The sequence below is a fragment of the Mauremys reevesii genome, linkage group 7 (assembly GCF_016161935.1).
Source record: "Mauremys reevesii isolate NIE-2019 linkage group 7, ASM1616193v1, whole genome shotgun sequence".
NCBI classification, from domain to species: Eukaryota; Metazoa; Chordata; order Testudines; family Geoemydidae; genus Mauremys; species Mauremys reevesii.
The window spans coordinates 73,964,957-73,988,029 of NC_052629.1; the positions used below are offsets into that span (position 1 = coordinate 73,964,957).

The window sequence follows — 23,073 nt, forward strand, 5'->3', positions numbered from 1 at the left end:
CGCAAGAGTTTTCCGGGCCCCCCGGAGCGAGTGAAGGACCCCGCTCCAGGGGCCCCGAAAAACTCTGGTGGGGGCTCCTGTGGGGCTCGGGGCCTGGGGCAAATTGCCCCTCTTGCCCCCCCCCCCGGGCGGCCCTGTTTCTCTCACTGAAATAGGGGGTTAGCACAGTGATCTTCACAGTGGACACTCTAAGAAAGTGTCACAGGATTGGAAGGCTTTTGTTTTCTCTCTAATACTTTCACTTTAAGAATAAATTTGCTTGTTTAGAAAGAACTGGGTAGTAACTTATAACTGCGGGCAATTACACTGTTTATAGCCTCTGAGGAGAAAGCAAAGTGCAGATCTGTCCAGTTTAGGCAGTCTGGTTTGCTGACGAATTCACAGTGTAGGCAGGGATCTGTGCAGCCTGAAAAGCCCCAGTCAGGATGGAGAGAGATGTGGGTCTCAGCTCAAGAAAGGTGACAGTTGAGGAGCCAGGAGCCTAAAAATGATTGCCCTTGCTGGACCACGGAGGAGGAATACAGGTGCAATTCTCCTGAACTGTGACAATTAGCAGGAAGTGTCCCTGGGGTCAGGTTATCCTAGAATTGCCTACTGCAGGTTTCTGGATCTGCCTCTGAAGCAGCTGGCACTGGCCTCTGTTCGAGATAGGAGACTGCACTAACTGGACAAAGAGTCTGATACAGTTGGATAATTCCTCTGTTCCTGTCCTCCAGGGCCTCTCTGCTTCCTCCTGCCTTTGTCTGTATTATTTGTCCATACAAAAAACTATGCTACTCGAATGCTAAGGCTACAAGAGTGAGGACGTCCCAAAGTGAAGGTTGAATGTGCCACCCCATAAATACACATTGCAGTTGGCTCTGATTATATGATCACAGACCACTTCTCCAACATAGTGTAAGTCACATTGTTTTCCTTGCCATGGGCGGCAGGTTATATATTTGTGTGGGGCTCGGGCCCCACCAATATTCAGGGCTGGGCGCCCTGCTCCAGCAATAGTTGGAGCTGGGTCTCTTCCCGCCCCCCCTCCCCTCCCGGTCCTGCCTGGATCGGCCCCAGCCACCGCAGGTCTCTCCCCGCCGCCGCGACCCTGCCTGGAGCAGGTCCCAGCCCCCGCCTGCCACCCCCCCTCCGCGTGTTCCCCCCCCTCCGCCACGTTGTGTTGCGTCCCTGCCTGACAGAACGCAGCAGCGTGCTGCTGCCCCGAGGGCTCCCAGCAGATTTGCTGTCTGCTGCCGCAGGGTCCTAGTGCCTGCCCTCCGCCAGTACTGGCAAGGCAGGCTGCCCTTACCCTGAGCCTCTCCAACCCCAAACCCTCAGCCCCAGCCAGAGCCCTCATTCCCCCGCACCTAATCCTCAGCCCCAGCACTGAGCACACACACATCATTAACACCTCATCCCCCTGCTCCCTAATCCTCAGCCCCTGCCAGAGCCCTCATCCCCCTGCACCCTAATCCTCAGCCCCAGCCAGAGCCCTCATCCCCCCACACCCTAATCCTCTGCCCCAGCCCTGAGCGCCCCCACATCATGAACCCCTCATCCCCCCGCACCCTAATCCTCTGCCCCAGCCCTGAGCGCCCCCACATCATGAACCCCTCATCCACAGCCCTCACCCACAGCCCAACCCTCTTCCCTAGCCCTGAGCCCCCTCCTGCATCATGTACCCCTCATCCTCAGCCCCACAGTCCTCACCCTGCACTCCCTCCTATCCCCAAACTCCCTCCCCCTTCCCACACACCCCTTCCCAACCCCAAACTCCATCCCAAAGCCTGCACCCTTCACCTCCTGCACACCCACCCCCTGCCCCAGCCCAGAGCCTGCACCCAGCACCCTTCCTGCACCCTAATCCCCAGCCCAGGATCTGCACCCCAGACCTCCCGCGCCGAGCCCCCTCCCAGAGCCTTAGGCAGGTGGGGGCGGAGTTGGGGGGGCGGAGTTGGGGGCGGGTTCTGGGCCCCACCAAAATTTTTACAAACTTGCCACCCATGTTCCTTGCATGCTCAGGCATGGATGGGTGGGACTCTGCTGGGAAGGTGAAAGGAAGGAAAGATGAATGTGCTTACCTTGACCAAGTTAACAAGAATATGGAAATCCCGCACAGCCATGTTCCAGTGCAGCAGCTTCTCTAGCTGTACCTGGGGAGTGACAACACAGTAATCCAGTCCCATTATCTACACAGTCATTGCATTTCCCTTCATATTACTGGGTGCTACTACAGTACCCACTGTGCCTGCAGAGAGATGGTAAAAAGCCCAGATCCTGCCAGAGCCCAAGGCATCACTGCTGTGCAAAGGGGAAAGAAACACAGTGTTTGAGATCCTACATCTTAAAAGACTCCACAAACATTTACCTGTGAAAGTCAAAATCATTCAGTAGCAATTCCACCTTTCATCACCTGCCAGATTTATACTCTCTCCATATGATAAATGTATCTTTCCATTCACCCTGGAAACAGCTGGAGAGAAAGCACTTTCCCGCTCACGAGCAGAGTCCACAGTCACACATTCAGCCACGTGGCCATTCAGACACAAAACAAAACCCTCCCTCACGCCATTTGCTAGAACTGCTAGTTAAGTTTGTTGCCCATGAAAACACAGAAAACAATGTCTGGAAAGAAGCAAGCTCTGCCCATAAAATCACTGGGAATTAATCATGTACAATCCACCTACCGGTGCTTGATCAGAACAGATACTCCCTATTCAATAATTCCTTCTTACTGCTAGGTGGGTGCAGGGCCTACCTATTCCACTTAATTTTACTAAGTTTAATCCTGTTTTCTGGCAATGCATGTTTTCAAAGATTCCGAGGCCAGAAGGGACACTGTGATTATCCAGTCTGACCTCCTGTATAATACAGACCAGAGAACTGCCCCAAAATAATTCCTAGAGCAGATATTTCAGAAAAACAGTCAATCTAGATTTAATAATTATTATATAAGTTCCATGGTTAATTACTCTCACTTAAAAATGTATGCCTTATTTCAAATCTGAATTTGTCTAGTTTCAACTTCCAGCCATTGGATTGTGTTATATCTTTCCCTGACTGATTGCAGAGCCCATTATTAAATATTTGTTTCCCCGTGTACATACTTATGGATTGTAATGCAGTTACCCCTTAGCCTTCTCTTTGTTACGCTAAATATATTGAGCTCCTTGAATCTACCACAATAAGGCAGGTTTTCTAACCCTTTAATCATTCTTGTGACTCTTCTCTGAATCCTCTCCAATTTATCAACAACATTATTGAACTGTAGGTAGCAGAACTGGATGCAGTATTCCAGCAATGGTTTGCACCAATAACAAAAAGAAAGGTAAAATAACCTCTCTACTCATAGAATCATAGAACTTAAGATCAGAAGGGACCATTATGATCATCTAGTCTGACCTCCCGCAAAATGCAGGCCACAAAAGCTGACCCACCCACTCTTGAAATAATTCTCTCCCTTGACTCAGCTGTTGCAGTCCCCAAATCCTGGTTTAAAGACTTCAAGTAGCAGGTAATCGTCCAGCAAGCGACCCCTGCCCCATGCTGCGGAGGAAGGCGAAAAACCTCCAGGGCCACTGCCAATCTACCCTGGAGGAAAATTCCTTCCCGAAAACTCCTACTCACAATTCCCCTATTTCTGCATCCTAGGATTACATTAGCTCACAGCGGACCTCATGTTCAACTGCTTATCCACCACAACCCCTAAATTCTTTTCAGAGTCACTGCTTCCCAGTATATAGTCCCCTACCCTGTAAGTATGGCCTACATTCTTTGTTGCTGGATTAATGGGGAATTTGGCCAGGGTGCCAGCTAGCTAATGGGCAGTTTGGCAGACTGCCATACTCAAAAGCTTATTTTGGGTGTCAGCGTTTTGGCTGCCTGCCAGCACATTATTATTAAGCTGCTACTACTGTAGCATTTTCCTGCAGTTTCCTGGCTTGGGTTTTGTAAATCCCTGCTGGAGATCTCAGATGCATTTGCTGGCCTACCTCACTTGAGTCTGATGGTTTCCCAGCAGAAATGCTTCTCACTGAATTCTCCAGCTGAGCCATCATCACTTGGAAGAAAACTGGAAATGTCTGCCTGGAGAGAAAAAAAAACAAGAGCCCATTAAAGATTGATGGGCAGCTGTTTGTGCTCTGGCTGGGGTGCTTATCTCCTGAGTAGTCTGAAAACTCAAGAGGCCAGCAGGATTGGGCAAACTATTTGTTACGCAACAGCAGTGGGGTAGTCACTTAGGTGCACTGAACCACTGCAACTCATCCAGAACAGGTCTGAGTCCTGAGTACTGCTAAAAGTTCTTAACAACTTTACCCAACTGAAAGTTGGCAGTGTTTATAATCTGTTTAGCATCTAAACAACTAAATAAGATGGAAGCAAGGCCTGGCATAAGACCCACCAGGACAAATATTTACATTCAATGGCAAAATACATTAATGCAGCGTTATGGCTGCTTGGCACGTCGTCCCCCTGCAGAATGGTGAGCAGAGCAAAACTTAAACTTCTGAAAACCAAGAAATGCAGAGCTAAAGTTGTCCATTCAACCTTAACTCTGCCCTTGTTCAGCTGCGTCCTAATATACCTCATTAATGTTCATTTTCAATAAGAACACTGGAAGACTGGAAGAAAGCTAATATTGTGCCAATGTTTGAAAAGGGTCAATGAGATGACCCAGGCCAGTAAGTCTCACATTGATCCCAGGCCCAATAATGGAGCAGCTGGTATGGGATAGATCCTGTCAAACTAATTTGAAATATTTTTTGGTAATTTTAAGTTTAAGGTAATAGTGCTGATGTAATATCCTTAGACTTCTGTAAGGCACTGAGTTGGTACCATATGATATTTTGATTAAAAACCTAAAAATATATAAAATTAACATGGCACATATTAAATGGATTAAAAGCTGCCGAACTGATGTGTCTCAAAATCTAATTGTAAGTGGAGAATAATCACCAAACAGGTGTTTTTCTAGCTGGGTCCTGCAGAGATTGGTTCTTGGCCCTTCTCTATTTAACACTTTTATTTATAACTTTGAAAAAAACGTAAAATCATTACTGACCAAGTTTGCAGATGACACAAAAATTGGGGGAGTGGTAAATAATGACGAGTACAGGCCACTGACACAGAGTGATCTGGATCACTTGGTAAGCTCAGCAAAAGAAAACAATATGTGTTTTAATATAGCAAAATGTAAATGTATACATCTAGGAACAAAGAATGTAGGCTGTACTTACAGAACGGGGAACTCTACCCTGGGAAGCAGTGGCTCTGAAAAAGATTTGGGGGGCCTGGTGGATAATCAGCTGAGCATGACCTCCCAGTGTGATGCTATTGCCAAAAGGTTATTTGGCACTGGTACGAACGATGATGGAATAATGTATTAAGTTCTGTTGCCCACCATTCAAGAAGAATGTTGATAAATTGGAGAGGAGAAGAACCACAGGAAGCATTAAAGGATTAGAAAACATCGTTATACTGAGAGACTCAAGGAGATCAATCTATTTAGCATAATAAAGATAAGGTTAAGGGGTGACTTCACAATTTTTAAATCTAGATTGGCTGTTTTTTCTAGAAGATCTGCTCTAGGAATTATTTTGGGAAGTTCTCTGGTCTGTGTTATACAGGTCAGACTAGATGATCACCATGGTACCTTCTGGCCTTGGAATCTATGAACACACATACCTTTATTCTTCCAAGCTCACAGTTCACCTCCTTTTACCACCCATTCACTCGTACCCACTGGATTCCATCTTACACTATTAAAGGACAAAAAAGCATAGACTCGAACTTACCGTAGTCCCCAGAAAGAATATAACATGTACAGATTTAAGAACCACTTCACAACTTCTTAAAATTCCCTTACATTTGCTCACAAGATACCATCTCTACATACATCATCACTAAACTATCATTAAACTGTTGGAATCCTGTCATATTCCACCTTACTGCTGACTGTACCTGTTCTATTGAAAGCCTCATGCCCAGCTATGGACATAGTGTACACAAATTCTCCATAGATATGTGGCATACCACATGCACCTTTTCCCTTTCCTCACACGCATTAAAGGATGAAAAACATACATCTAATCATATCACAAAGACAGCTCCATCACACACCTCAAACTAATCCACAGATCTCCCAAACACACCTCTACCAAGCAGAACTAAATACTGCCTCCACCATTCAGAGAGACAAAGTGTGTGAGGTAATATCTTTTATTGGACCAACTTCTGTGAAATAAAAGGTATTACCTTATCCACCTTGTCTCTCTAACATCCTGGGATCAACACAGCTACAAAAACACTGCATCTACCATTAAGGACAGCTACACTTGACACTGACCACACTCACTTTACCTGGAGTACATGCAGATAATAAATGCATAGACTGTTCTGGTACCTCAGCTTATTACTGACAACAGTCTTTGTAATGAAACCCCGTGCCCTGCTAATTATATAATGTACACAATTCTATAATGCAATGCTGCATAGTAGTACTCCTGGGGGAATTCTGTGTCAAAAATTTAAAAATTCTGCAACAAAAAATAAAAAATTCTGCGCACATTTTAAAATTCTGCAAAATTCTGCATATTTTGTTTGTCAAAATAACACAATATAATCACACCAGTTTCAATTATTTTTGGTCATTTATTTCAAAATACTTGTCAGCACATATGTCTGTAACAATACAGACAAAAAAGATTCAGGAAATGTTTTTGACAAATAGATTCCTTAGTAGGCATATGATAGTGGTACATGTAGGTACCAATGACATAGGGAAGGATAGGAGAGATCCTGGAGGCCAAATTTAGGCTGTTAGGTAAGAGATTGAAGTCCAGGACCTCCATGGTAGCATTCTCTGAAATGCTCCCAGTTCCACGCGCAGGGCCAGTTAGACAGGCAGAACTGCGGGGTCTCAATACCTGAATGAGACGATGGTGTAAAGAGGAAAGGTTTAGATTTATTAGGAACTGGGGAAACTTTTGGGAAAGGGGGAGGCTATACAGGAAGGATGGGTTCCACCTAAACCAAAATGGAACCAGATTGCTGGTACTTAACATTAAAAAGGTCGTAGAGCAGTTTTTAAACTAAGGGCTGGGGGAAAGCCGACAGGTGCGGAGGAGCACATGGTTCAGACATCCCTTAGGGGAAGATCTATTAATAGAGAATCTCTATGTCCTAGTGAGGACCAGAGGATGGAAAATGATAAAATACAGGCAGGGTCTGATCAGAAACAGTCAAATAAAAAAGAGTCCCATTCAATTACATCGTGCAATGGCAGACAGCTAAAAAGAGACAAGTTTTTATAGTGCTTATATACCAATGCTAGAAGTCTAAATAATAAAATGCGTGAACTACAGGGCCTTGTATTAAATGAGGAAATTAATATAATAGGCATCACAGAAACTTGGTGGAATGAGGATAATCAATGGGATACGGTAATGCCAGGGTACAAAATATATCAGAAGGACAGAACAGGTTGTGCTGGTGGGGGAGTGGCATTATATGTGAAAGAGTGCAGAATCAAATGAAGTAAAAATCATAAATGAATCAAACTGTACCATAGACTCTCTATGGATAGAAATTCAATGCTCTAATAAGAAGAATATAGCAGTAGGGATATATTACCGACCATCTGACCAGGATGGTGATAGTGACTGTGAAATGCTTAGGGAGATTAGAAAGGCTATTAAAATAAAAAACTCAATAATAATAATGGGTGATTTCAATTATCCCCATATTGACTGGGTGTGACGGTATCTCCCATAAGGCTCTATGGAAATATGCTTAGAATGTGTTTTATGCTACATATGCCATGTAACATATCTCCGTAAAGGTTATGATCTACTGCAGGGGTAGGCAATCTTTCAGAAGTGGTGTGCCGAGTCTTCATTTATTCACTCTAATTTACGGTTTCGCATGCCAGTAATACATTTTAACGTTTTTAGAAGGTCTCTTTCTAGAAGTCTATAATATATAACTAAACTATTGTTGTATGTAAAGTAAATAAGGTTTTTAAAATGTTTAAGAAGCTTCATTTAAAACTAAATTAAAATGCAGAGCCCTCCGGACCGGTGGCCAGGACCCAGGCAGTGTGAGTGCCACTGAAAATCAGCTCGCGTGCCGCTTTCGGCACACGTGCCATAGGTTGCCTACCCCGATCTACTGAATGTATTAATCCTATTTGCATGCATGTATCATTTTTGTATTCGACGTTATGAATGTTATGAATGTTGTCTGGGTACTGGCTTGATTTCTAAATAACCTCAGTAGAGCATTTGGTCAGTTCCTGGAGAAAGGAATATTGAAATTAAGTACCTAATCAAGAAACACTTAAAGGACAATGGATCTTGGAATGCTCCAATCCACATAAGCAGTCTACTTGAGGACATTCAAGGTAGCATGTAAACTCAAACTCCATCTTGGAGCTGGACTTTGCATAGGAGTGAGGAGGGAGTCTCCACCCACAAGAGAAAGTCTATTTAAACCCCTGGGAGACCCCTCCATTTTGTCTTCAGCTGGCTAAAGAAAGAGCCTCTCTCCCCCTCCCCCCGGATACCTGAAAGAAATTGGAACAAAGGACAATGACTGCAAGGGGTGTGAGTGATTGCTGGACCCAGGCTAAAAGGAGATTAGCCTGTAAAAGGGAGCATTCTGGAACTGGTGAGTAACAGTTTGATTAGACCTAGATTTGCGCATTTTATTATTATTATTTTATTTTGCTTGGTGACTTACTTTGTTCTGTCTGTTACTACTTGGAACCACTTAAATCCTACTTTCTGTATTTAATAAAATCACTTTTTACTTATTAGTTAACTCAGAGTATGTATTAATACCTGGGGGAGCAAACAACTGTGCATATCTCTCTATCAGTGTTATAGAGGGCTAACAGTTTATGAGTTTACTCTGTATAAGCTTTATACAGGGTAAAACGGATTTATTTGGATTTAGACCCCATTGGGAGTTGGGCATCTGAGTGATAAAGACAAGAACACTTCTGTTAGCTGCTTTCAGGTAAACCTGCAGCTTTGGGGTAAGTAATTCAGACCTTGGATCTCTGTTGGAGCAGACGGGTGGCTCAGCAAGACAGGGTGCTAGAGTCTTGAGCTGGCAGGGAAAGCAGGGGTAGAAGTAGTCTTGGCACATCAGGTGGCAGCTCCCAAGAGGGTTTCTGTGATCCAACCTGTCACACTGGGTACATGTCACCTCAGGATGGGATGCAGAGAGAAAGTTTCTTGACACCTTAAATGACTGCTTCTTGGAGAAGCTGGTCCTGCAACCCACCAGAGGAGAGGCAATTCTTGATTTAGTCCTAAGTGGAGCACAGGATCTGGTCCAAGAGGTGACCATAGCTGGACTGCTTGGTAATAGTGATCATAATATAATTAAATTTAATATTCCTGTGGCATGAAAAACACCACAGTGGCCCAACACTGTACCATTTAATTTCAAAAAGGGGAACTATACAAAAATGAGGTTAGTTAAACAGAAATTAAAGGGTACAGTGCCAAAAGTGAAATCTCTCCAAGTTGCGTGGAAACTTTTTAAAGACACTATAATAGAGGCTCAACTTAAATGTATACCTCAAATTAAAAAACATGGTAAGAGAACCAAAAAAGAGCCACAGTGGCTAAACAACAAAGTAAAAGAATCAAAGTAAAAGATGTGAGGGAGATTCCCAAACCTGAGCCATTCTTTTTAGGGGACAGATCTGAGGAACTGTCTCAGATTGAGGTATCATTAGAGGAGGTTTTGGCACAAATTGATAAATTAAACAGCAATAAGTCACCAGGACTAGATGGTATTCACCCAAGAGTTCTGAAGGAACTCAAATGTGAAATTGCAGAACTACTAACTGTAGTCTGTCCTCCACTTTTAAGAACACTTTCACAGTATATTTAACAAAATGCAAAGAAGGTACCAACGTGAGATTTCTAAAGATAGCTACAGCACTCAACTCAAGGTTTAAGAATCTGAAGTGCCTTCCAAAATCTGAGAGGGACGAGATGTGGAGCATGCTTTCAGAAGTCTTAAAAGAGCAACACTCCAATGTGGAAACTACAGAACCCAAACCACCAAAAAAGCAAATCAACCTTCTGCTGGCGGCAGATGATGAAAATGAGCATGCATCGGTCCGCTCCGCTTTTGATCGTTATCGAGCAGAACCTGTCATCAGCATGGAATGTCCCCTGGAATGGTGGTTGAAGATGAAGGGACATATGAATCATTAGCACATCTGGCTCATAAGTATCTTGTGACCCCAGCTACAACAGTGCCATGCGAACGCCTGTTCTCACTTTCAGTTGACACTGTACACAAGAAGCAGGCACCATTATATCTCCTGCAAATTGTAACCAAATTTGTTTGTGGCTGCAGTAGGAGTAATTGGCTGCAGTAGGACTGAGTGGACTTGTAGGCTCTAAAGTTTTACATTGTTTTATTTTTGAATGCATTTTTTTTTGTACATAATTATACAGGACTTGTATGAGGTGCATTGAAAAATACTATTTGTTTTTTATAGTGCAAATATGTGTAATAATAAATAAATATTAAGTGAGCATGGTATACTTTGTGTTCTGTGTTGTAACTAAAATCAATATACTTGAAAATGTAGAAATCAAAACATATTTAAATAAATGGTATTCTATTATTGTTTAACAGCGTGATTAATTCTGTAATTAATTGCGATTAATTTTTTTAATTGCTTGACAGCCCTAGTGCAAGCACATTGTAATCCTTCCAGATCGGCAAGGGAAGAAGTGAACATGGTCTTAAATGCCATTCACAATTCGGGTCCCCCAAAGATTTAGTGGATGCCATGCGCTACCCTGGGTAAACACCGACAGACTGAGACCATTTTCACTCACATCACAGCAATAGTTTGATCTCTAGCTCTGCAGGGGGAAAAACAGGCTAGGAACTTTTTGAAAAACAGTTATTTTTTTCAGGGCTAAGAATTCCAGGAACCTCAGCTCAGATTAAACTAAATATGGGTCACTGTAGCTAGGGGGCATGGCCTCACTCCTTGACGGATGGGTAGAGAGCCATGACCGCCTTACAAATGGTGGAGAATTCGGGCATCACCCGCCCCCTGAAACAGAGGGGGGGGACTGCCCTTGTGCTTAGACAACAAACCGCCCGAGTGCAGCCATAGAGCTCAAGCAATTGATTAAATGGGGGCCAAAATCCAACAGCAATAGCAGCAACTACTTCAGAAGCTGGGGACCCAGCAGCAGCAGCTGCTCCGGAAGTTGGGGGCCCAGCAGCAGGACCAGCAGAGGCAATGTTTTCAACAACTGTCCGCCCTGCCACCCAACTCTCCCGGCCCTGGAGGAGCAGCAGCCCCGGCGGCCCCCATGCTGCCACTACACTTCACAAAAATGGGTCCGGGAGATGACTCTGAAGAGTTTTTGATTACTTTTGAGAGAGTTGCCTTGGCAGCTGGGTGGGCCCTGGAACAATGGGACATGCTCTTGGCCCCATATCTGACAGGAGCTGCCCAGGCTGCCTATCAGAGTCTTCCTTATGAGGAAGCCCGTGACTATACAGCAGTCAAGATCACTATCTTGGACGCTCTGGACATCACCCTCCAAAAACTGTCAGCATAGATTTTGGGGAAAGACATATCTGCCGGGGGCGCAACCTGGCATCATAGCCCAGGAGCTTATGGATGTCTGCTGGCGATGGCTCCAACCAAATCGGCACACAGACACCGAACTCGCCAAGCAGGTGGCGGTCGAACAATTCATACACATCCTCCCACCCTGAGCTGTGTCCTGTGGCACCAGCTCACCACCCTGAAGGTGGCCGTCGGCCTCATGAAGGACTTCTTAGCCGCCAAGGCCCTCCTGACCGTGGGAAAACCCGACCGCAATCCACAACCCTCCCAGAACTGGGCCACGAAGATGGCCCCCAACACAATGGTTTATCTGGTTCTACCCCGAAGCCCCATGGTACACCTACTGTGACGGACTCAGACCAGAAGGATATAAGAGGGTAGTGGAGGGCAGGTATATCAGCCTCAGAATGAGCAGGTCCCTGTTCCCTGGATAGCCAAACAAGGGCTTCTCCAGGCCAATCAAGACACCTGACGCCAATTTAACCAGTTAAGGTCATTAGGCTAATGCTGGCACCTGACCTCAATTAACTGATAAAGGGTCAGTTAAGGCTGTTAGGCTAATGGAGACAGCTGGAACCAATTAAGGTCCCACTTATACTGCTTTAAAAGCTCTCCTTTCCAGTTCTCTCGAGAGGAGCCCAGGTGAAAGGAGCTGAAGGAGAGGAAGCATTACTGAACCCTGAGGTAAGGGTGAAGCTTGGAAAAGGGGACCACAGGGAACTGGCCCAGGGAATCAAAGCAGCATCAGTGGAGGAGGGAAGCTGCTAACAGCTGCTATCATTAGGGTCCCTGGGCTGGAACCCGGAGTAGAGGGCGGGCCCAGGTTCCTCCCTTCCCCCCATATGATCTACAGAGATCCCTTTGAAAGGGGAAAACAGACTTTGGTCCAGGCAGGAGATCAAACGGTGCCTACGGAGCTCTAAGGAGCAATAGAGACTGTGGGTATTCCACCTTCCCACCTCCCATATCAGCCTGTGATGAAAATAGCTCAATAAGCTGTAACTTTTGCCGCCATACTGGGAAAGGGAGGTCATACTGAGGGCCTTAGCGAGCTTCTGAGGCCACTGTATCTGCCAGGAAGCACGGGACCCACCAATACAGGCTTGGAGCTTTGTCACACTACCAACTGTGATGGAGAATGAAGGACCTCATCGAGAACCCCCTGAGGTCCGAAGAGATGAGACTTTGTGCAGTAACTGAGGTTCTTTGAGATGTAAATCCTTGTGGGTGCGCTCTCCCAGTCTCACACCTGCTGCAGTGATTAACTAGCACTGTGGGCCCGCGCTCCCCAGTTCCTTCTCTACCACAAAGGACTAAATTAGAACTCCGAAGTAGAGGGGAGGAGGGTGGGTAGTGGAGCACCTACAGGGTAAGTAAGAGAAAGTTACTCGCCTTGTAGTAACTGAGGTTCTTCCAGACGAGTGTCCCTGTGGGTGCTCCACTCCAGATGATGGTGCGTCCTGGCGCCGTTGATTGGAGATCTTCGGTAGCACTGCCTGGTTGGGACACATGCCCTCAACTGCTGTCTCGCAGCATCGTTAGGGTCTGCCTGAATGCACACGTCCCACATCCCCCTCAGTTCCTTCTCTACCATGGAGTTGTCTGATTAGTACTCCAAAATAGTTACTAATCACATGGGATACCACGGCAGCGTTACACAGCGTGATCATCAGCATCTGGGAGGATGAAAACATACCACAGGACCTCCGCGACGCTACTATTGTCTCGCTTTTCAAGAACAAAGGCAGCAAAGCAGAATATGGAAATTATAGAGGCATATCCCTCCTCTCCGTTGGAGGGAAAATCATCGCCCGCATCATCTTGAACTGCCTAATAGCCAGTATTTCCGAGGCAAATCTACCTGAAAGTCAATGTGGTTTTCGACCTGGCCGGAGCAGAGTCGACATGGTGTTTGCTGTCAGACAAATACAAGAGAAGTGCAGTGAACAGAACATGCACCTGTATGCTGTCTTCATAGATCTGACAAAGGTGTTTGATACCATCAACAGGGAAGCCCTTTGGACTATTCTAACATGCCTTCGCTGCCCAAGAAAATTTGTCCAGATTATACGCCTTTTTCATGACAGCATGACAGGTGAAGTATTGTCTGATGGAGCCACATCTGCCCCCTTCAACATCACCAACAGCATGAAACAAGGATGTGTTCTCGCTCCTGTCTTATTTAACCTGTTCTTTGCATGCGTCCTCTACCATGCAATGAAAGATCTGGATCGAGGTATATATTTGAAATACCGGCACGATGGTTCACTTTTTGACCTCTGTCGCCTGAATGCAAAGACTAAGACAGTGCAGAAACTCCTTCTTGAGGCACTCTTTGCCGACAACTGTGCCCTCATGGCTCACACTGAAAATGATCTTCAGCACATTGTCAACATGTTTGCCGAGGCCTCGCAACTCTTCGGACTATCAACCTCGGAAAGACAGAAGTTCTCCATCAACCTGTACCTGGATCAAATGCTTCTGTCCCAAGTATCTCCATTGATGGTACTCAGCTTAAAGTAGTGGAGAACTTTATATACCTGGGTAGTGTCATATCCAGTGATGGATCACTGGATAATGAGATCAATGCACGAATATCCAAAGCAAGCCAGGCATTTGGCTATCTGCGTGTCAAAGTTTTAAACCACCACAACATCCGGATGTCAACAAAACTGCTTGTGTACAGAGCTGCTGTTCTTTCATCACACTCTTTTGTACGGGTGTGAAATATGGACACTATATAGGCGTCACATCAAGCAGCTCGAAGCATTCCACATGCGTTGCCTCCGCAACATCATGAAGATCCTCTGGCAAGACAAAGTGCCCAATCTTGAGGTCCTCGAGAGAGCCCAGATGACAAGCATCGAAATGATGATCATGAAGTCACAGCTACGTTGGACTGGTCACGTCAGCTGCATGGATGCCAAGAGAATCCCCCGCCAGCTTCTCTACGGTGAGCTCTCCCAGGGCATTCGGCATATAGGTCGTCCACGAAAACGTTACAAGGACACCATCAAAGCCAATCTGCAGTACAGCAGTATCAAACCCAGGGATCTTGAGGACGCCGCCAGCGACAGAACACAGTGGGCGTGCAACAGTCAGAAATACCTGCATCGCCTTTGAGAAAGACCGCTGCCGGCATCTACAAGAGGCACGCGAACGACGTCACAAAGCATCAGCAGCGCACAACCCACTGACTGCAAACTTCCCATGCACCATCTGCAGCCAAATGTGCACCTCTAGAACCAGCTTGTATAGCCATCAGAGGGCAAGCCATGAGACCAACAATAGATGATTTGCTCAGATTTGTCATCATCGGATCGATGGACTACCAAGGAAGGAACTCCAAAGTAGAGGGGAGGAGGGTGGGTAGTGGAGCACACATAGGGACACACATCTCAAAGAACCTCAGTTACTGCAAGGTGAGTAACTTTCTCTTCTTCTTCGAGTGTGGTCCCTGTGGGTGCTCCACTCCAGGTTATTGTGAAGCAGTACCTACTATGGTTGGTGAGATTTTGGAGTTGCGGCAGTAATAGCGGTAGACAGTACCGTATGGCCCACTATGGCGTCTGCCGTGGTATCCCATGTGATAGCATGTTTGGCGAATGTGTGATCAGATGTCCATGTGGCCACCTTGCATATCTCTGTAATAGGTATGTTGTGGAGGAAGGAAACTGATGTTGACATTGCTCGAGTAGAATGAGTTCTGACACTCTCTAGTGGTTGAACATTCTGGGTCTGGTAGCAGGATCTGATGCAGTCTGAGATCCACTTGGAGAGTCGTTGCTTAGAGATAGCATCACCCTTTGATCTCTCAGTAGTAGAAACAAATAGCCTAGGGGATTTACGAAATGGCTTAGTTCTGTCAAGATAGAATGCAAGAGCCTGTTGGAAATCGAGGGTATGTAATGCCCGCTTCCCTCTGGGTTGTATGAGGCTTGGGATAGAATACTGGTAAGTGTATTGGCTGGTTAAGGTGGAAGGTAGACACCACCTTGGGGAGGAATTTGGGGTGGGGTTGCATAGTAACCTTGTCTTTGGAGAAAATGTTGTAGGGAGGGTAGGCCATCAGAGTACTTATTTCACCAACCCTTCTCGTTGACGCTGGCTAGATCATCGGGCTCAATGGGTAGTGATCAATGGCTCCATGTCTAGTTGGCAGCCGGTTTCAAGCGGAGTGCCCCAACGGTCGGTCCTGGGGCCGGTTTTGTTCAATATCTTCATTAATGATCTGGAGGATGGCGTGGACTGCACCCTCAGCAAGTTTGCAGATGACACTAAACTGGGAATGGTAGATACTCTGGAGGGTAGGGATAGGATGCAGAGGAACCTAGACAAATTAGAGGATTGAGCCAAAAGAAATCTGATGAGGTTCAACAAGGACAAGTGCAGAGTCCTGCACTTAGGATGGAAGATTCCCATGCACTGCTACAGACTAGGGACTGAGTGGCTAAGCAGCAGTTCTGCAGAAAAGGACCTAGGGGTTACAGTGGACGAGAAGCTGGATATGAGTTGACAGTGTGCCCTTGTTGCCAAGAATGCTAACAGCATTTTGGGCTGTATAAGTAGGGGCATTGCCAGCAGATCGAGGGACGTGATCACTCATAAGAACATAAGAACGGCCGTACTGGGTCAGACCAAAGGTCCATCTAGCCCAGTATCTGTCTACCGACAGTGGCCAATGCCAGGTGCCCCAGAGGGAGTGAACCTAACAGGCAATGATCAAGTGATCTCTCTCCTGCCATCCATCTCCATCCTCTGACAAACAGAGGCTAGGGACACCATTCCTTACCCATCGTGGCTAATAGCCATTTATGGACTTAACCACCATGAATTTATCCAGTTCTTTTTTAAACCCTGTTATAGTCCTAGCCTTCACAACCTCCTCAGGTAAGGAGTTCCACAAGTTGACTGTGCGCTGCATGAAGAAGAACTTCCTTTTGTTTGTTTTAAACCTGCTGCCTATTCATTTCATTTGGTGACCCCTAGTTCTTGTATTATGGGAATAAGTAAATAACTTTTCCTTATCCACTTTCTCCACATCACTCATCATTTTATATACCTCTATCATATCCCCCCGCTTAGTCTCCTCTTTTCCAGGCTGAAGAGTCCTAGCCTCTAATCTTTCCTCATATGGTCCAAGGTCACTCATGGCATGCAATCTCTTCATGGAAAGATAGGCTCTTGCTGTAGTGGAATGAAGGATTGCTCCTATTAAGACTATGGACCTTGTGGGGGATCAAAGTGGACTTCTCGTTGTTGACACAGATTCCCGGGGAAGATAGTAGACGGAATAGGGTCACTGACTGGACTTCTTTGCTGGATCTGCCTGTCAGGAGCCAGTCGTCATATGGAAAGTCAGTAAGCCATTTCTTTTCATCCCAAGCCACCACCACTGAAAGGACTTTTGTAAAGACCCTGGGTGCTGTAGCTAGTCCGAATGGGAGGACTGTGAGTTGTTAGTGGCCTTGCCCAATGAGGAACCGTCTGCAAGATAGATAAATGTCTATGTGACTGTTAGGATATAGATATTCAGGCCTGTCTGCAAAGGCCTATACTTTAAGAATTTAGGTGTATTTTTATCACTTAGCTAGTTATAGAGGTATAAAAGAAAGAATAAAAAATCACTGTCTGTGTAGCGGCCTTCTCTTACTGTGAGAGTCTGAGGCCTGGTTCTTTAGCAGCCATAAACTGGGAAATGTATGGTCATGTCCTCACATTCCAAACTAGACATATTAAAATAAGGCAATCTGGGGCTGTTAGGAAGGTGATTCGATCTATCAGCTCAAGAGAAAGGAAAGAGCCTAGAAATGTAGTGTGATAGTTTTCTGTCTGGTAAGAACTCACTTATCAATAGACACAGCTGGAGAACACTTATGTCTGTATAGATGTAGTTGTGCAATCCTCACTTCTGTATTGTTTTGTATGTTTATTTGCATGGTCTCTGTCTGGTTCTGTGATTGTTTCTGACTGCTGTATAATTAATTTTGCTAGGTGTAAACTAATTAAGGTGGTGGGATATAATTGGTTAGCTAATCATGTTACAATACGTTAGGATTGGTTAGGTAAATTTTAGTAGAATGATTGGTTAAGGTATAGCTGAAAATATTACTATATAAATTAGGGGCAAACAGGAAGTAAGTTGAGATTCGAAAATAAGGAAAAGGAACTTGAATTTAAGCTTGCTGGAAGTTCACCCCAATAAACATCGAATTGTTTGCACCTTCGGACTTCGGGTATTGTTGCTCTCTGTTCATGCGAGAAGGACCAGGGAAGGGTGAGAGTGAAGGAATAAGCTCTCTAACAGTGACCATAAGCATCTTACATGTCAAGAGCCACAAACCATATGCCCTATTCCAGAGAGGGGATTATTGATGCCAGTGTGATGATGCAGAATTTTGATTTTCAGATTAATACATTTAGTTGGTGTAGATCAAGAATTGGTCTCCATCCCCCATTCTTTTGGGGTATCAGGAAATATGTGGAGTAGAATCCCTTCCTTTGATATTGGGATGGCACTGGTTACAAGTATATCCTGATTCTGGTATGTATATCCTGGTTCATCAAAAAATGTCATGTAAGGTATCAAAGGAAAGCCAGTCTCACACAATTGTGAGTAGCATTGTAAAATTATGTATCACTACTATCTCAGGTCTTATGTATCTATACTGGAAGTATGCTCTTGGATAATAAAGTTATGATTGTTTTCACTATAAATATCTCAGTGCTGTGGTTTTGTATAAGGAGCTGATCCTGAGTTGAACCGTTCAAACTGGTGTATACACAGTTCCCTTGGGGACAGCAGACCTGTTATTTCTGTGAATGTTCAGTCAATAGAGGGCTGATCATAACAGGGAAACTCATCAAAGAGGCTCGGGGACTGGGGGTGCATCTATTGTTACCTGCAAGGCAAAGCAGGGGCTGGCATAACCCAGAGGCCATTGTCTAGGTGGCTGACAGACTGGAGACGTCAGGGAGCTGACTCCCAGTGAAGCACAAGCAAGTCTCCCTCTCACTGGAGGCAGAAGGTAACAAGGTGACTCAGCCTTAGGCACCCTGAGAACTATCACAACCGTACACCACCACAACCTTCCAGACTGGCCATCAGCACCCAAAGATTGATTGCTGTATGTTCATCTATTAGCATTGGTTCAGGGATAATAAACTTAACCCTGCTCCGAAGCCTGGTGGAATTTTGTCACTGGCTAAAGCTGACTTTGTACAGATTTAATGTGCACTGCTAAGAAAATGCCTAGCAGTTCCCAGATGTATCAACATTACTAGCGTGAAACCTTAACATAAAACAAGACAGATCAAACAATAAGATATTTGAATGTCGGAAGCCAGTGATTGCTATTGTGCAGCACATGAGATTCAAGGTCTTTGTTGACGTTATTACCTGGTCAGCGTGGGGTAAGTAGAAGAATATCCATCATTAGCAGAATTAATCAGCTCTGGGACCCCAACACTGGAGATGTCTTCCACAGCTTTCAAGATGTTGTCTGTGTGCTCCATATATACACTGAACCCAAACATCAGGACAGCAAGTCAGTACATGTTACGCAGGGGCAGGACAGTAGCTTCCATTACAAAGCCCATTCCTGACCTCCCTCTACCTTGTAACTTTGGCATAGAAAACTGGTTAGGCCTGAAGATTGCAAGATTTATTCTGATTGCAGAGGAGAATGTTCCTGTAAAGTCTGAGGAAAATTCATCAAACTGTCCCTGAGTTACATTTCATTGAAAATCATTGACTTGAACCTGTACCTTTCTCCCTAGCTCATCAATGGCTAGTTATAGCCTCCCCTGCCACCACCTTCCAGAGAGTTAGAATTCCTTAAACTGACATGGCAGCTACACCTGAAGAAATAGGTTGCAAGTAAGCAAAAATATTAACAACTATTTGCTGTGGTTAGTTTTGGGTCAGTCCTGCTCCCACTGATCTCAATTAGAGCTTTTTACCATTGTCTTTAATAGAAGCAGAATCAGACACTACACTACGGCCCATTTAGACTGCAGAATGAATATATACACATGCACACACATGCATGTGTATGTGTGTTGGACTGTACTGACAAATTCAGTGTAGAAAAAACAAGGCTTGGGGGTCTTTCTATAGCTGAGGTCTAAAAAAGTTCTTCCTTTAACTCAAGTGGTAGAGGCCTGTGTTTCTGGAACTATAGGTACAGAGTTCTAGGCCTGGCTCTGCAGGTGTATGGTTTAATGCAGAGAGGTGGATGCCTCTCCATAGTTAAGGTTGCAACCGTGGTATCAATATAAGGCTGCTTTTGATCCCCTACTAATTAAAAATAAAATTCTTCATACTTTCAGATTTGTAGGTCCAGTTTCACAGACACCTTGAGAAAGCTTTGATGATATTGATTAACATCCTTTTGAAAGTAAAAGATTTTAAGATGGCTGCTTTTGAAACTGCATTTTCCAATAAGCAGTTGCACAAACATCAGTCTCCAGACACAGTTTGCACATGCTGTAGGATTACTGTTTGCTTCCTACCTTATTTGCCTTTGCGGGGGAGGGGGGGAGACAATGTTATGAAAACTGTTCCAATCTGTTTTTCAAGAACTGTTTATATTCTTTCCTGTCCCCTCAGGCCTGACAAGGCTTCCTGGAAAAGCATTTCAGCATGTTTCACACTGGATACTCTAAAACAAGGGTGGGCAAACTTTGCAGCTGAGGGCCACATCTGGGTGGGGAAATTGCATGCAGGGCCATGAATGTATGGCTGGAGCAGGTTGGGGTGCAGGAGGGAGTGCGGGATATGGGAGGGAGTGCGATGTGCAGGAAGGGGCTTAGGGCAAGGGGTTGGGGCAGAGGAGGGTTGAAGGGTGTATGAAAGGGTCTCAGGGCAGGAGGTCGGGATACAGGAGGGGTGCGAGGTGCAGGAGAGGGCTCAGGGCAGGGGGTTGGGGCAGGGCAGGGCAGGAAGGGTGCGGCAGGGGGGTGGGGTGCAGGAAGGATGCGGGGTGCAGCAGATGGTTGGGGTGCAGGCAGCGTACAGCAGGGGGCTCAGGGCAGGGGGTTGGGGTGCCAGGTGCAGGAGGGGGTTGGGATGCGGGCTCCAGCCCAGCACCGCTTACCTAGAGCGGCTCCAGGGTGGCAGTGGAGCACACCAGGGACAGGGCAGGCTCCCTGCCTGCCCTGGCCCCGCGCCGTTCCCAGAAGCCGCCAGCACCACGTCCCTGCAGGAGGGGGAGGAAAGAGGGCTCCACGTGCTGCCCTCGCCTATGGGTACCTCCCTCGAAGCTCACATTGGTTCCCCGTTCCCGGCCAATCGGAGCTGCGGGAGGTGTTGCCTGCAGGCGAGGGCAGCACGTGGAGCCCTCTGCTCACTCTCTCCGCCAGGGGCCGCAGGGACCTGGTGCTGGCCGCTTCCGGGAATGACGCGGGGCCTACAGCGCCACAGGGGTGGCAATCCCGTGGGCCAGATCCAAAGCCCTGATGGGCTGGATCCAGCCCACGGGCTGTAGTTTGCCTACCCTGCTCTAAAAGAACGCCTTGGTTTGATCTAGCCAGAATATCTGAACAGACATTGAGAGTAAAACTGTTTATGAAGAGATTTTGCTCTCAGAAACCAAGTTACTGCACAGAAGCAAAGAATGCTTACCAGAGCAGAGTGTGCAGCGCATCACTGAACTGGCTACCCTTCTCTCGCATGCCACTGGGCTGCATCCATGACTGGCAGAGGAACTGTTTAGCAAGTGAAGCTGTCAAAGATAAGCAATAAGTTGAGGAGGGACCTGGATGTGTTTTGTCTCACTGAGAATACAAACATCGAAGACAATTTTCTTCTCCCTCATACAAATGCAGGATAGCCAAATGCTTCTGGCTAATTACAATGTAATTCCACTTCAAGCAGATCCTATGTTCTCCATACAGGTGCCTCCCAAAGTGCTAAAGCTGAGGGAGTTGGGAAAGGCATATTCCTTAGAGATCATTACCACACTAATGAGATTTATACACAAGTCTAGTGAGCTCTTGGCCTGACACAGCGATTCTTCTAATTTCTTGAGTTCCTCCTGCTTCCTGTGATAATACAGCATCATCTGTTTTTGCTCTTCATTACTTATCACAGGTTCACGTGATGGGGCACCTTGTCCTTTTTTCTGTACCTTGACAATGATTTTAGTTTTTTCATTTTTGCCCACAAAGTCTGAAAATTTGTTTGTTCTTTTTAATTCCTTTGCTGCCCACCACAATTGTGCTTCAGACAATTTGGGGGGAGGGATAGTTCAGTGGTTTGAGCATTGGCCTGCTAAACTCAGGGTTGTGAGTTCAATCCTTGAGGGGACCATTTAGGGATCAGGACAAATATCTGTCTGGGAATTGGTCCTGCTTTGAGCAGGGGGTTGGACTAGATGACCTCGTGAGGTCTCTTCCAACCCTGAAATTCTATGATGCTATTCTTATCAGAGTCACTCTCTCTTTGTCCATTCATGTCTGACAATGCTACAACAGGTTTCCTTTCCTCCCTCTGGTTTGTGGAGCTAGAGACCAGCTTTTCCCTGCTGCTGGGGCTAAGTGCCACCCCTCTGCGAAACCAAAAATGAGGTTTTCCAATGCTGACATACAAGTATTAACTCAAATCTTAGTTTACCAGTGACAGGTGAATTTTCCCTTTGGACACAACCTTTTAATGTTAATTTGAACTGGCAAATTTACAGTTTAGAGTTTTGTAATCAGAAATAATTGTCTTTCTCCAAAGGCTGCATCTGCTTCTCTGACATAAAGAAAGGAAATGATCAGGTAAGAGTAAATTTTTCATTAGGGGACGACAGAGCCCAGACACAGGCCACACCCTGAGATGCTCCCGTGTCTCCGGCATGAGCCACCTTTACCCTTTCTTGTTTTTAATGTTTATCTTTTAGTATGTGTTCACATTTTCCAGCAGTAAGGGCACATCTGGACATTCTGGGTATGTGCCTGTCACAGGGCGCATGCGTAGCCCACAGTATATATGAGTGTGTTAAGAGCTTCTCTGTGTGGTGTGTAGTGCACTGGTGACATACTCTAGACCAGGGGTCGGCAACCTTTCAGAAGTGCTGTGCCAAGTCTTCATTTATTTACTCTAATTTAAGGTTTTGTATGCCAGTAATACATTTTAACATTTTTAGAAGGTCTCTTTCTATAAGTCTATAATATATAACTAAACTATTGTTGCATGTAAAGTAAATAAGGTTTTAAGATGTTTAAGAAGCTTCATTTTAAATTAAATTAAATTAAAATGCAGAGCCCCCGAGACCGGTGGCCAGGGACCGGGCAGTGTGAGTGCCACTGAAAATCAGCTCGTGTGCCGCCTTCGGCATGCGTCCCATAGGTTGCCTACCCCTGCTCTAGACAAAGTAACAGATTCATCTGACTGCAGCTGGTACGCCTGGCTGGACCACCCACCAGGGAGTGAGATTTTACTTACTTGCAGTATCGTAGCCTAGGATCATATAGTTAGGGCC

At 45.6% G+C, this 23,073-nt stretch overlaps 1 protein-coding gene across 6 annotated transcripts in view; it reads right to left on the bottom strand.

Moving 5' to 3' along the window:
* FANCD2 (FA complementation group D2) overlaps positions 1–23,073 on the bottom strand; it is a 225,425-nt gene that overhangs the window by 29,407 nt on the left and 172,945 nt on the right. For all 6 annotated transcript variants that reach the window (XM_039546174.1, XM_039546175.1, XM_039546177.1 and 3 more), the window contains exons 35-38: positions 21,231–21,330; positions 19,005–19,127; positions 3,975–4,068; positions 2,064–2,135 (exon numbers count right to left, since the gene is read on the bottom strand). In XM_039546174.1, the coding sequence (XP_039402108.1) occupies positions 2,064–2,135; positions 3,975–4,068; positions 19,005–19,127; positions 21,231–21,330 (389 nt within the window). The remainder of the gene's footprint in view (positions 1–2,063; positions 2,136–3,974; positions 4,069–19,004; positions 19,128–21,230; positions 21,331–23,073) is intronic.